The 12,018-nt window shown below is 31.9% G+C and overlaps 1 protein-coding gene across 1 annotated transcript; it reads right to left on the bottom strand.

Annotated features, from left to right (window-relative positions):
- Positions 1 to 3,216: 3,216 nt before the first annotated feature.
- LOC113002600 (Cytochrome P450 6k1-like) lies at positions 3,217 to 10,735 on the bottom strand. Its single transcript, NM_001365370.1, has 5 exons — positions 10,204 to 10,735; positions 4,309 to 4,671; positions 3,940 to 4,124; positions 3,554 to 3,842; positions 3,217 to 3,433 (listed from the first exon to the last, which is right to left on the bottom strand). Exons 1-5 carry the CDS (start codon positions 10,721 to 10,723, stop codon positions 3,252 to 3,254), a joined length of 1,539 nt encoding a protein of 512 aa, NP_001352299.1. The 5' UTR covers positions 10,724 to 10,735; the 3' UTR covers positions 3,217 to 3,251.
- Between the last annotated feature and the right edge of the window lie 1,283 nt (positions 10,736 to 12,018).

Here is a 12,018-nt window from a genome sequence, read left to right as displayed (position 1 = left end):
GTCTTCATATATGCACTGAGAAAAAAATGCTATTGATTCAATTAAAGTCTATATTACGGGCTGTCACTAACATAAGTGATTAATTCATGCGTACATTTTATTAATATAAAGGCTTGATTGTTGAAATAATAATTTATGCCTTTATATGAATAAAAATATACATGAATTAATTACTTATGTTAGTGACAGCCCGTAAACAGCATTTTTTTCTCAGTGTATGAACATGGCGATTACTGATACCATGACGATTAGTGGATCAACTACCTTATAATCGATTGATAATTGCTTTTTTTATCTAGAATAAATAAATTTAAATTTATTCTTAATCAATTAATGATACATAAAAGAAAGATTAGATTAGAGGTAACAAATTATACAGAGTGTACATGATAAATCTTCGATATTTTAAAATGATATTATAAAAATAAAAGCAAACGCATATTTCTAGACATTTTTATTGTAAACAATAACTAAAAAAGTTTCTCATAAACAATTAATAAGCTTCCATAAAAACATCTTTATATTGTATAATAATTTATGTATACATGTAATTATATATATATAAGCACTTTTTTATTTCTTCAACTTGACTTTTTGTAAAAGAAATGATACGAAAATTATCATATGAGGTAAGTGGTCCAACAATAAACCATGTAAATTACAAAGGCTCGTATTTCTCTCGATTATTAAATTGAAGGTCTGAATTTTTGCATACAGTTTATGAATTTAGTTGACTACATACTGTAAATAATAACTTTTAAGTTATTCTTGAAGTTTAGTCACAATTTCGATTATTTTAAAAAACGGGAATTGGTTCATTGTGTACAAAGGGTGTTACACAATAAACCATGCTATTTTTAACAATGAACCACATGTTTTATATTGCGAATTGTTAGGATTATTTTAATTTTGCTATATTTAAAAATGTTTATTTATAAAATAGATAATTATAAGGAGGTAAGGATTCACAAGGCCTATCATCGCGTTTTTCTTTCGTTTCGAGTAAAAACGCGTTAAACGAGTATATTTTTATTAAGATTTTAGAGGGGAGGGGCCATATTCTAAATAATTATTACAATTAATTATTATTTTGAAGGTTATCGTAAAAAAAGTTATATGGTCTACAATATACCATGGTTCATTGTTCACTACGTCAAAATGATTCATTGTAGAGACCACCTTTTCCACGATAATCTCCTAAATAATGTGGTAAAATAATATAACAGAAAAAGTTGCTTACAGAATAATAAAAGAAGATAACAAACGGAAAAATGTAACATTAAATCATTAATCAATTCCAAGAAAAAGAAAGTTGGAAAGTAATCGATAAACACGCCAGAAAGACTCATTACTGTGTACGAACGACACTGACCGACCCATTTGTTATCTTGAACAATTACTAGCTAAAAAACAAAAAGTGACTCACCATGTCTGATACTGACTGACCAACATTATCAGGAGCCGGTTCTTGAATTATTTTTATAGTAATGTTTGCGGTATGGTGCTCTGTGAGCATGGTGAGCATCCTTACATTTGCTGGATAATTCATTATAATTTTAAAGTTGTTTGATAAATTAGTTCTCCATATACTATTTTTCGATATTTCCTAATTTCTTTTCTTTTTCTTTTTTCTTTCACTCTTTTTGGTTTTAATTCCGATATTTAAATTCTCGATGCAGGGGAGCTCATCATGACAGGATAATTTTTATTCACTATGACAGGATAATTTTTATTCACAGTTTATATATATTAGTTTATGTTGTCTCCGAGGAAGGCTCAAAAGTGAGCCGAAATATGTAAGCGCGTTTAGCGAATAAAGAAGCTTTGGAAATATTCTTTCCAATTCTTTGATTTATAAGGAATCTTGGTTAGTTTGATTTTTTATACAGAATAATAAAGCTAAACGTGTACACAAAACTGTTGCGCAATGAAAAAAATGGTAGGTATAACAAAAACACTAAAAATGCGTAAAACTTATGAAAAAAATTTACTTGCAACTCAAAATTCTTAAAATGTGACATTATACATGGCCGTCCTAGGCGCGATCTGCCAGTCGACTGGAGCCGAGGGGTTTAAATATGAGTCGCTGCTCGATAGCAGCACAATCTGATAACGTCATATTTACGAAATAACACAATAATTTACTGGTTCACTGTTGGACTACCTACCCTACATTTTATATATTTGTAACTATTGTTTTCTAAACTTAAAAATATAAAGTGTACTTAAAAAGTAAGTCAACTGAATTATAGTGAAGAAAAAACTTGGCGAGTCGATTTAAAACGCAATATTCTAGGACCAATATGTCTTCATAGTTAAATTATTTATAATACGAATTTTTTGAGTAATTTTAATCTAAAATTTGATGTCAAAACTCCAGATGAAGATAGCAATAGCGTCGCGAATTGGCAACGGTACGTTCACACGTCAAGCGATCAAGTGGCTCGTTATATATTTTTATGCACTCGGCGTCGCGACGTTACCGCGTCACTTGATTTTTAATTAAACAAATTAAAAACAGATGAATTAATTAATTAATATCAATCTGATGTATTAAATTAAATTGAAAAGCGCAATAAGGAGAGCCTTTCAATTTCCAATTTTAAGAGAGTGACCGTCAAGAGTGTGACACGTTATCGCTTTCAGACGTGAGTTTAATTAAAAATGTGTGATCTTATTTAATTATAAAATACCTACTATTTAAGATTTAATATGTTCAACAAAGCTTCACGATTCTTTTCATGCTCCGTAATGGTAAGTCATTCAAATTCATTTTACTCATTTATCTGTCTAATGAGACTTTTTCTATAAATGTCAGATTATCAAAGCTGTATGTTTGTCAATTTACGAGTGACTTAAACATTGCGGACATGTGAGCTAATTGGAATTGTATCATTCTTGCTGATGAGGACTCCAAAGAGAGTTCAAATAAAGAAGAGATCAATCCATTCTTTGAATATTGATTGTTCACTATAATATTTACGTTGTTTATCGTCGCTGACTCTCATTAGCCTATTATATTTTTTGTTTTGTTATATTGTTTAATATTCGAGAGTTTTAATATTATTAATGTTTTTGGTTAATTATTTTAATAATAATTTAGTGCGCAAAAAACACAATATATGATACAACATATTTATTTTTATTAATTTTCACATTTAGTAATACAAATTTCTTATCAAAGCGCGTATTTAGTATAAAGGAATATATTGTACGTTTATGGTTTTAAATAAAAAATTCTGTAAAATATTTTAAATAGCATTAGTATTAATTTTTCGAAAATTAAGGTGCAAAACACTGTTTAACGGCACTGTCATGGCTCCTCTTGGATCAATTACTACTGGAACCAAAGTTTCTTTGCACAGTGTCACCTCGCATTTGCTCAAGATCTTGAGTAGTGTTAGCTTCGTTTGCAGGAGCCCGAAGCGATTGCCTGCGAAATACACATTTAACAGATCCGTATAATATTATGTTAACAAAGAAATAAAAAAGTATTTTTACATTAATTCACATAATATTTTAATAAAGGAGATATTAAAATCAGTTTTCTTACCTATACATGAATGTGGACCTTCTCCGAATGGGAAGTAGACACATGGTGGTCTGTTACGATTGTTCTCCTCATTGAATCGTTCTGGATCGAATTTATTAGGATTGGGGAAATATTTTGGATCATAATGTAGGCCAAGCATCGAAATGTAAACCGGTGTATCTTTTTCAATTACGAGATTGAACTCAGGCACTTTGTAAGTCTGATTGGGCATGCGATTTAAATATCCCAATGGCGGGTACATTCTCAATGTTTCTGATATCACCATATCGAGATATGGTAATGACCATACCTGGTAACAAAAAATTATATATGTAAAGATAATTTTTCATTTAAATTATAACAAACAGACAAACTCTTAGACTTTATTTTTATTATTAGTTGCATACCATATCGTATGTAATTTTTCCATTGGATTTCTCAAGTGCCTCGAAGATTTCTTTTCGCAGAATGTTCTGTATTTCAGATTGCATCGCGAGTTCATACAACGCGAACGTCGTAGTCGTTGAAGAGGTATCAAAACCAGCTGAGAAGAAACTGGCTGCTTGTGCCAAAAGATCATCACCATCGAATGCTACAATTTACTTCATTCGTAAATTTTTAAAGGTTTCCTATTACTATAATTAACTTTCGTTATCAGAATTATTAGTTAGATGTATCAATTAATCTAATTTATCATTATATATCACATCTCTGGTTCATTAGACATAATTTAAAAAAATGTTCGTATAAAGTATAAATAATTTTAGTTCGCTTACTGAAATCTTTAAGATCATTATTATTATTTTTTAGTTCGAGAAGAATATCAATGAGATCGTTCCTCTTCAAACCAGATTTCATACGTTGAGTTAGTGTCTCCCAAAAAACTTTACGCATAAAATCAGTGGGCTCTTTGCCGAATATCTTTATTCGTGTCAAACGGACTATAGTTGGAAGGAAAAATATTGCGAGCATCTCAAAGCTGCGGTATGTATCATAATTAAATATCATCTTGCCGTATTTGCGGAACTCCGCATTTGGATTTTTGAACGAATTTACATCAAGTCCGTAAGCGGTGCTTCCGATTATATCCGTAGCAAATTTGGCGGTTAACTCTTTTACTTCTATCGTCTTCCCATTACCTGAGAATAATATTACTAGTAGTAGTTTGATTTGTTTATCTATGAATATCTTATTCTAATTTTTATGTTTTTGTCGACATAAATAAATATGGAAGTTTTTGTTGCATACATTTGCATATAATTAAAAAATGAATTTATTTTTTGCAGAGATCATGAAATTTTATTTCACATTAGATACTTCCTTCGATTCTTCGACAAATGGTTTTAGTGACCTTACGATTTAAATAATTTACATAAATAAAGGAGAAAGCGTCAATAAGGTTTTAACTCAGGATTTTGAAAAATTTTTTCAAAAAAGTTTTTTTTGTATGTAGTTTAAGCTCTTTTTATGACTAATAAGTTAACTAATAAAAATATTTTCGTTGATTATATACTGTTATGCTATCATATTAGTGTTATTTCATAATCCAAGGTGAAGATGAATACAATTCATACTAAAAAATGAATTTTTAATTACTCTTGACACTAGATGTATAAGTGCTCCTAATAAATAAGTGATTATTTGATTATGATTAGTTGCCTATAGATGTAAATCTTTCCAAATAGCACAGCAGCGCTTGCAACCCGTGTGGAAATCTGTCCGAGCATTCCATACTTTAATACTGGCCCCATATGGGCATTACCGAGGCATCCAAAATAAAGGTTGCCAAGCTCGGGCCTATTTAGGGCCTAGTTAGGATAATTTAACTTAGGCCTTCCTAGTCACAGCCCGTATAGGGCCTAATTTGGATTCCACATTTTCCCCAAGATAGATGTACTAGGGCTTGCCCAGTCGCAGCCCATGTAGACCCCATATGGGCATTACTGAGGTATCCAAAATAAAGGTTTGCCAAACTCCGGTCCATTTACGGTACAGTGAGGATAGTTTAACTTAGGTCTTCCTAGTCACAGCCCGTATATGGCCTTATTTGGATTCCACATTTTCCCCAAGATAGTTGTACTTAGGTTTGCCCAGTCGTAGCCCAAGTAGGCCCCATATGGGCATTACTGAGCCATCCAAAATAAAGGTTGCCAAACTCGAGCCTATTTAGGGCCTAGTTAGGACAGTTTAACTTAGGTCTTCCTAGTCACAGCCCGTATAGAGCCTAATTTGGATTTCACATTTTCCCCAAGATAGATGTACTAGGGCTTGCCCAGTCGCAGCCCATGTAGGCTCCGTATTCGCATTACTGAGGTATCCAAAATAAAGGTTTGCCAAATTCGAGCCCATTTACGGTACATTGAGGGTAGTTTAGCTCAGGACTTCCTAGCCACAACCCGTATAGGGCCTAATTTGGATTCCACATTTTCCCCAAGATAGATGTACTTAGGCTTGCCCAGTCGTAGCCCAAGTAGGCCCCATATGGGCATTACGAGGCATCCAAAATAAAGGTTTGCCAAACTCGGGCCTATTTAGGGCCTAGTTAGGATAGTTTAACTTAGGTCTTCCTAGTCACACCCCGTATAGAGCCTAATTTGGATTCCACATTTTCTCCAAGGTAGTTATACTTAGGTTTGCTCAGTTGCAGCCGTATAGGACTCAATTGGGTCTCCACTTTTTTCTGATAACAGTTTAATGTATGATTTCTCATTGTGATAGCCCTTATAAAGTTTTCTATAATTCAAAGATATGAATAATAAGGCTATTCGAGCCGTGCTCGAATTTTTTTTGGTAGTTCTGGAATAAGTATTTAGTCTTTTCTGTAAAATTCTTAATAATGTGTCTACAGTTAAAGAACTGATGTTTTCCTCGATAACTCATGATCATAATGCTTCAATTTCATCTGTGTTGTCATCTGTATTTAATGGTAGCATGGTGATACTTTCTTTTGCTTCACCATGAAGATCAGCTTGTAATTCTATTTCATTATTGTCATCTGCTTTCATTGATAATGTGACATTTTCTTCTAACTCACCATAAATATCAGCTTGTAATATAGATTCTTGAAAATTTTTTGTTTGCCTCTCAAATTCTTGGATGTCTTCGATGATCGTGTGTAAATATGAATTCGGTTCATTGTTGTTGATATCTTTTATAAAAGTATATTTTATTTTTGCATTACATATTTGAAAATTTAATCCCATTCTTTTATTTAAAAACTATTGGATCATTGCAAAAGTTCGTGCCTGATTCATTATTCAAAATTCAAACACCTGCAATTTTGTTAAAAATAAAATTAATCTGGAACTTTGCTCTGTCTGATACAATAAATTTAAGAATCTGTTTTTTGAATTGCGATGGTTTTGACGGAGCAATAATTGTCAAAATGATCTTTTTATTTAATTTGCAATAACTCAGTAACGAAAAATCTTTTTTTAAAAACGGTTTTATAGAGAAACTTAAAGGATGTTTTGTACATATTTGCAAAATAATTAGAAAATTATGAAAAAATTACAGATTATTCTAAATCGCATTTAAAAGTAGTACACCAAATTTAGTGACGATTTATTATCTAGATCATAAGCTATTTTAATAAATTGTATTATATTTTTAATCTGTGTGCTCTAATAGAAATGTACGAGTGTATACATTTTTTTGCGCTTTCTTGACGTTTTATAGGCAATGTACACTTCTTGTCGAGTATACCGCACATCAAGAATGTGGTCAATGTAAAAGTTTTTTATCTATTATTTTATTATTTTACTATTTAATTCGATTTTGTATTTTTAAGTTTTTTTGGAAAAATTAAGAACTATAATCAGGACTTTTAAGCTCTTGATGATGATTGCTAATTCGGTTAGGATTTAGATACCGTAATAGTACACTTAGATCAATAATAATTAATAATGACTTCATGATTCGAGTTTTTTCTCACTAATTATTTAATAATTATTTTTAACATTCCTAATGATCATGCAATATAATAATTTATTTTTAGAAATTATTGAGCGAGCTGTTTTTAAACACAGTTTTATTGATCTACTTGTTTTATTTTTTTAAATTGATAAAACTTTTATAAATCACGCTTTCACGGATGTTATTTTCAACGATATTACAAAGTTTGCGGGTTATCGCCGTATTTTTAGCATTACGCTAGTAATAAATAAAATTACGGCGATACCCGCAAACCTTGTAATATCATTGAATATGTCAGTAACATTTCGTAAAACATATCATTAACATTTTGTGAAATTTGCCGTTTACGCCTTTATCTTCGCCCCAGAGAAAATCAAGAGAGAATGGTGCGAAGAGTGTTCTCTTCTCTGATTGGTTCCGCCATTTATTGTGCACATCTGCAAATGTGTATGTACGTACATACATATATGACATACACACAATACTAGTGCGGTACATTACTAGAGTATGCAGCACCTTATGTTCCATCACGTTACTACCGTATCTCTTACTCACTTCAACGATGAACTGAAAATGGCGGCTTCCGGCTGAATCCGCTCCACTCTCACTTAATTCTCTGTTTCGTTTTAATGGCTCCTGCACACTGAATGCGGCAACGCTTGCCGCACGGTGGAAGTTGGCGCGACGCAGCCAATCAACATCTTGCTTGCTCGGAAGTAATAGATATATTAAGGCCCGTCTACAATACACGGAGTAAGAAGTAAGAGTAAGAAATTGACCAATCACAGTCGATTATTCTTCTCACATTCGACTGTGATTGGTCAATTTCTTTCTCTTACTTCTTACTCCGTGTATTGTAGACGGGCCTTAAGGTCTGTTTTCTGTGGCGAATCAATGTATATTTTTGCAACTTAAAGTAAAATATGTATATGTTTGATATTTGTCGAAAGCGAGAAAGAGACTTCTAGTGCAGTCTAGTGCAGGAACAGAAAACAGACCAATAATTTCCATCGTGCGACAAAAGTTGAACTCAAACCAACTTTTGCACGGCGGAAGTAGTATTACATCATTTCTAGAAGTTTTATAAAGTGGGACCTACTTAAGAATATAGAATTATAGACTAGTGCGATAAAAAACTTCTACCATGCGGCAAGCGTTGCCGTGTTCTGTGTGCTGAAGCCATAATTCATGAAACGTTGACATTAGCGATAGATAAAAATACGGCGCGCGCGCGCGATAACCCACAAACCTGATAATTTTTACGGATTATAAACTAGGGTATTATGCCCATAGACCATAATTTCTCCAATAATTGATAAATAGTGCATTTTTATAGTCATTCTTAAAGATAATCAATATTTACAGTAGTTTATATGAGTACACTGTTCAAAATAACAATATTATAAATATTATCTAATATTTTTTCTTTCGACTATCTGCAAAGTTTTGCACGTGTCTGCTAAAAACTATTACAATGTCGAATAAATTACAGTTACGCTGCCATAATCAACATTACATACATAATAAAGGTACGTAAATCTATAATTAATACTTTTATTTTCACTATTTATTTATAAATACTATGGCTATCTTTCCGTTATCATGGCCATCTTTTCTCTAAAAATTAGATAAGATGGCCAATGCATACTTTGTAATATTTTGATAAAATTAAAGTTCTGTTAAGTATTTTCTCTTTAATTTCGATAGTATTTGTTACTTTAAATTTATGTAAAAGTAATATCTCAAATATTGTTAAAAAGTAACAAGAATAAATGTATGTTTTTTGCATTTTAAAAAACTATGGCTATCATACCCGAGTTTATATACAGGCTGGGGCATTTTATCGCCCCAGGTGAATATCTCAGAAAATAAGGCTACGGTCAATTCGGATGCTCACGCGCTTTAAGCGCTTATAATCATCATTCTCTCTTTATCATTCATTAGACGTAAAAGAAGAATATAGAAGTATTGAAAAGAGCTGAAAGCGTCCAAATCGACCGCAGCCTAAGAGAGATACAAGAAAAAGTTTTATATAAAAGTTGTAGATTTTCTTGGGGGAAAGAAGGTGGAAATAACAGATTTTTTTATAGGGGGCACTATCAAGGTCAGGTCAAGGTCAACATGAATTTTTTTTAATGGAATCCCCATTTTTTGTTTCATATTCTTGTAGCACACCTCGAGAGCTTCCCAAAACATTATAATAATAAAATATTTTTTCATTAAGTATTTTTTGTGTTATAAGTTCGAATTATAAGCCTTATAACTCGAAAAGTACTTCATGAAAAAATATTTTATTATAGCGTTTTGGAAAACTCTCGAGGTGTGCTACAAGAATATGCAATAAAAAATGTTCCATTATTTCCACCTTCTTTCTCCCCAAGAAAACCTTCATACGACTTTCATACAAAACTTTTTCTTATATCTCTCTTAGCTTCTGAGATATTCGTCTAAGGTTTAGATTAAAATACTCCACTATATATTTTGCGCGCTAATTATACTGTAGGAAAATTATAAAGTTTGTTAAAAATTCAAAACAAGATTGTTAATTAATAATATTTTTACTCAAGCAGAATATCAAGTCACGATAACGACAAAATGACATTGAAATGAATCGAAAATGATTGGAAAATGACTTTTAATGATCATTTTAGAGTTATTTTGATATCATAATGACTTGTTGTTCTGCTTGTAATATTAGAACTTTAAATTCTTTATATTCTATAATATTTTGTATCTTATGAATAATTAACACTCACCTTCCAATTCTAATGCATCGAGGTATTCATCTAAATTCTTCACACATATTAAAATCAAATCGAACATTTTTTTTATTTTGCCAGATGTGAAGAATGGCGTAAGTTTTGTTCTTACTACTTTCCAGGCTGGATTCCTTATAAAAAAGAGATTTGCATAACCTATGCGATCGATCGGATCGGCCGTATTGTACCGATCAGAGAAGTAATTGAAATCTTTCACTAAAATATTCTTGACGAGTTCTCGATCGCGAACCAGCAGGAAGGGTTTGTCCAACACGTAGAAGCCCACATAGGGTAGATCCTTCATTTTATCGTAGATATCCTTTAGGAAATATGCCGGAGCTTTCTTCTGAAATAGACACTCCTTAAAATTGCCAAAGAAAGGCATTGGTGTTACTTCTAAAATGCCTCGTTTCTTCCAATACTTGAATTTGCGTGTCATGTAAAGGTAGGCAGTTATTATGAGGGTCATAAGAATGATCATGCCATCCAAGCCCCAATAAGTCGTTATCAGTGCCATTTTGCAGCTGTCCTATAAAAATATGTTTTTTTGTACTTATGTGAAAGTAAAGATGCGTTATGTTTCAATTTATAACCAGATTGAAGAAACGTTACTTTTACTTTAATGACCCGCAATGTTGTAACACGTACCTTTTGAAAGATACCTAGGTATAAATCAGGGTTGGGAAGTGACGCGTTACTTGTAACGACGTTATATATTCCGTTTCTTTTTTTTGATAACGATTTGGTAACGCCGTCACATTTTTTTATTAGTAACGAAAAAGTAACGTCATTACGTTTTCTTTAGTAACGAATTACAAAATAGACTCCGTTACTCTTTTATCGTTGTTTTTTTATAGATCATGGCCGTCATGGACAAGGTAACGCAACTTTGTGATAACGTTTTATATATTATTTTGTGTGTGAAAGAGAATTAAATACCCACTACTTTAATTGGAAGAGAAAATGTTTGTGTGTGAATGAATTGTGGAACAATTTGTTAAGTGGCGTGTGATTCCGGCCCCTAAAATATTAGGGGGATCCGACACTTTTTGATTAATGTATTTTCTTTAAACCAATTAATTGGTCTCATTATTCCGCGCACAAAAGTATTAAGGTTATGATTACTGAAAACTAAATAATATTTTACAAGATATTTTACATTTTGTGTCAAAAAATTGTTAACTTTAAACCTTTATAACTCAAAAAGTACTTAATGAAAAAATGTTTTATTATCGTGTTTTGGAAAGCTCTCGAGATAAGCTATAAAAATATGCAATAAAATGTAGGGGGTTCCATTTAAAAAAATAAGGTTGACCTTGAAATGACCTTAAAGGACATGGTCAAGATCAAAATCAAGGTCATTATCTTACTCCTCGTTTGAAACCATACAATTTTGCTATTGGACATTTTCTCCAAAATGCATTCTAACTGAAGATATTAGGGGGATCCGATACTTTTCGATGACCCTGTATGATCGTATATACACTCGTTTTGGGCAATCATGATATAAACTTCGTTTTATCTTTTTTATCGCTCATTATATAATTAAGACAGAATGAAGCAATGTGTAAGCGCTCAAAGTGAATACATCCAATGAATTTTTAATAGTTTTTCACGTCACCCTTGAGATACTATTGTTGACGCGTTTTTTTTTTAAGTAGTATCCCCAGTAGGCCTAGTCTACTGATAAAAATGATAAATCGTACGACCAAGTAATTAAACACAAACGAAGTGAAATGAAAAATACTAATTCTGATTTTCGGAATCTTTTATTGGCGAGATCAGGAATGTCGATTTGTATATTACACGTAG

The sequence above is a fragment of the Trachymyrmex cornetzi genome, unplaced genomic scaffold, assembly GCF_001594075.2.
Source record: "Trachymyrmex cornetzi isolate Tcor2-1 unplaced genomic scaffold, Tcor1.1 scaffold64, whole genome shotgun sequence".
NCBI classification, from domain to species: domain Eukaryota; kingdom Metazoa; phylum Arthropoda; class Insecta; order Hymenoptera; family Formicidae; genus Trachymyrmex; species Trachymyrmex cornetzi.
The sequence above is the reverse complement of the archived record's forward strand: the minus strand, read 5'-3'. Positions and strand labels throughout refer to the sequence as shown.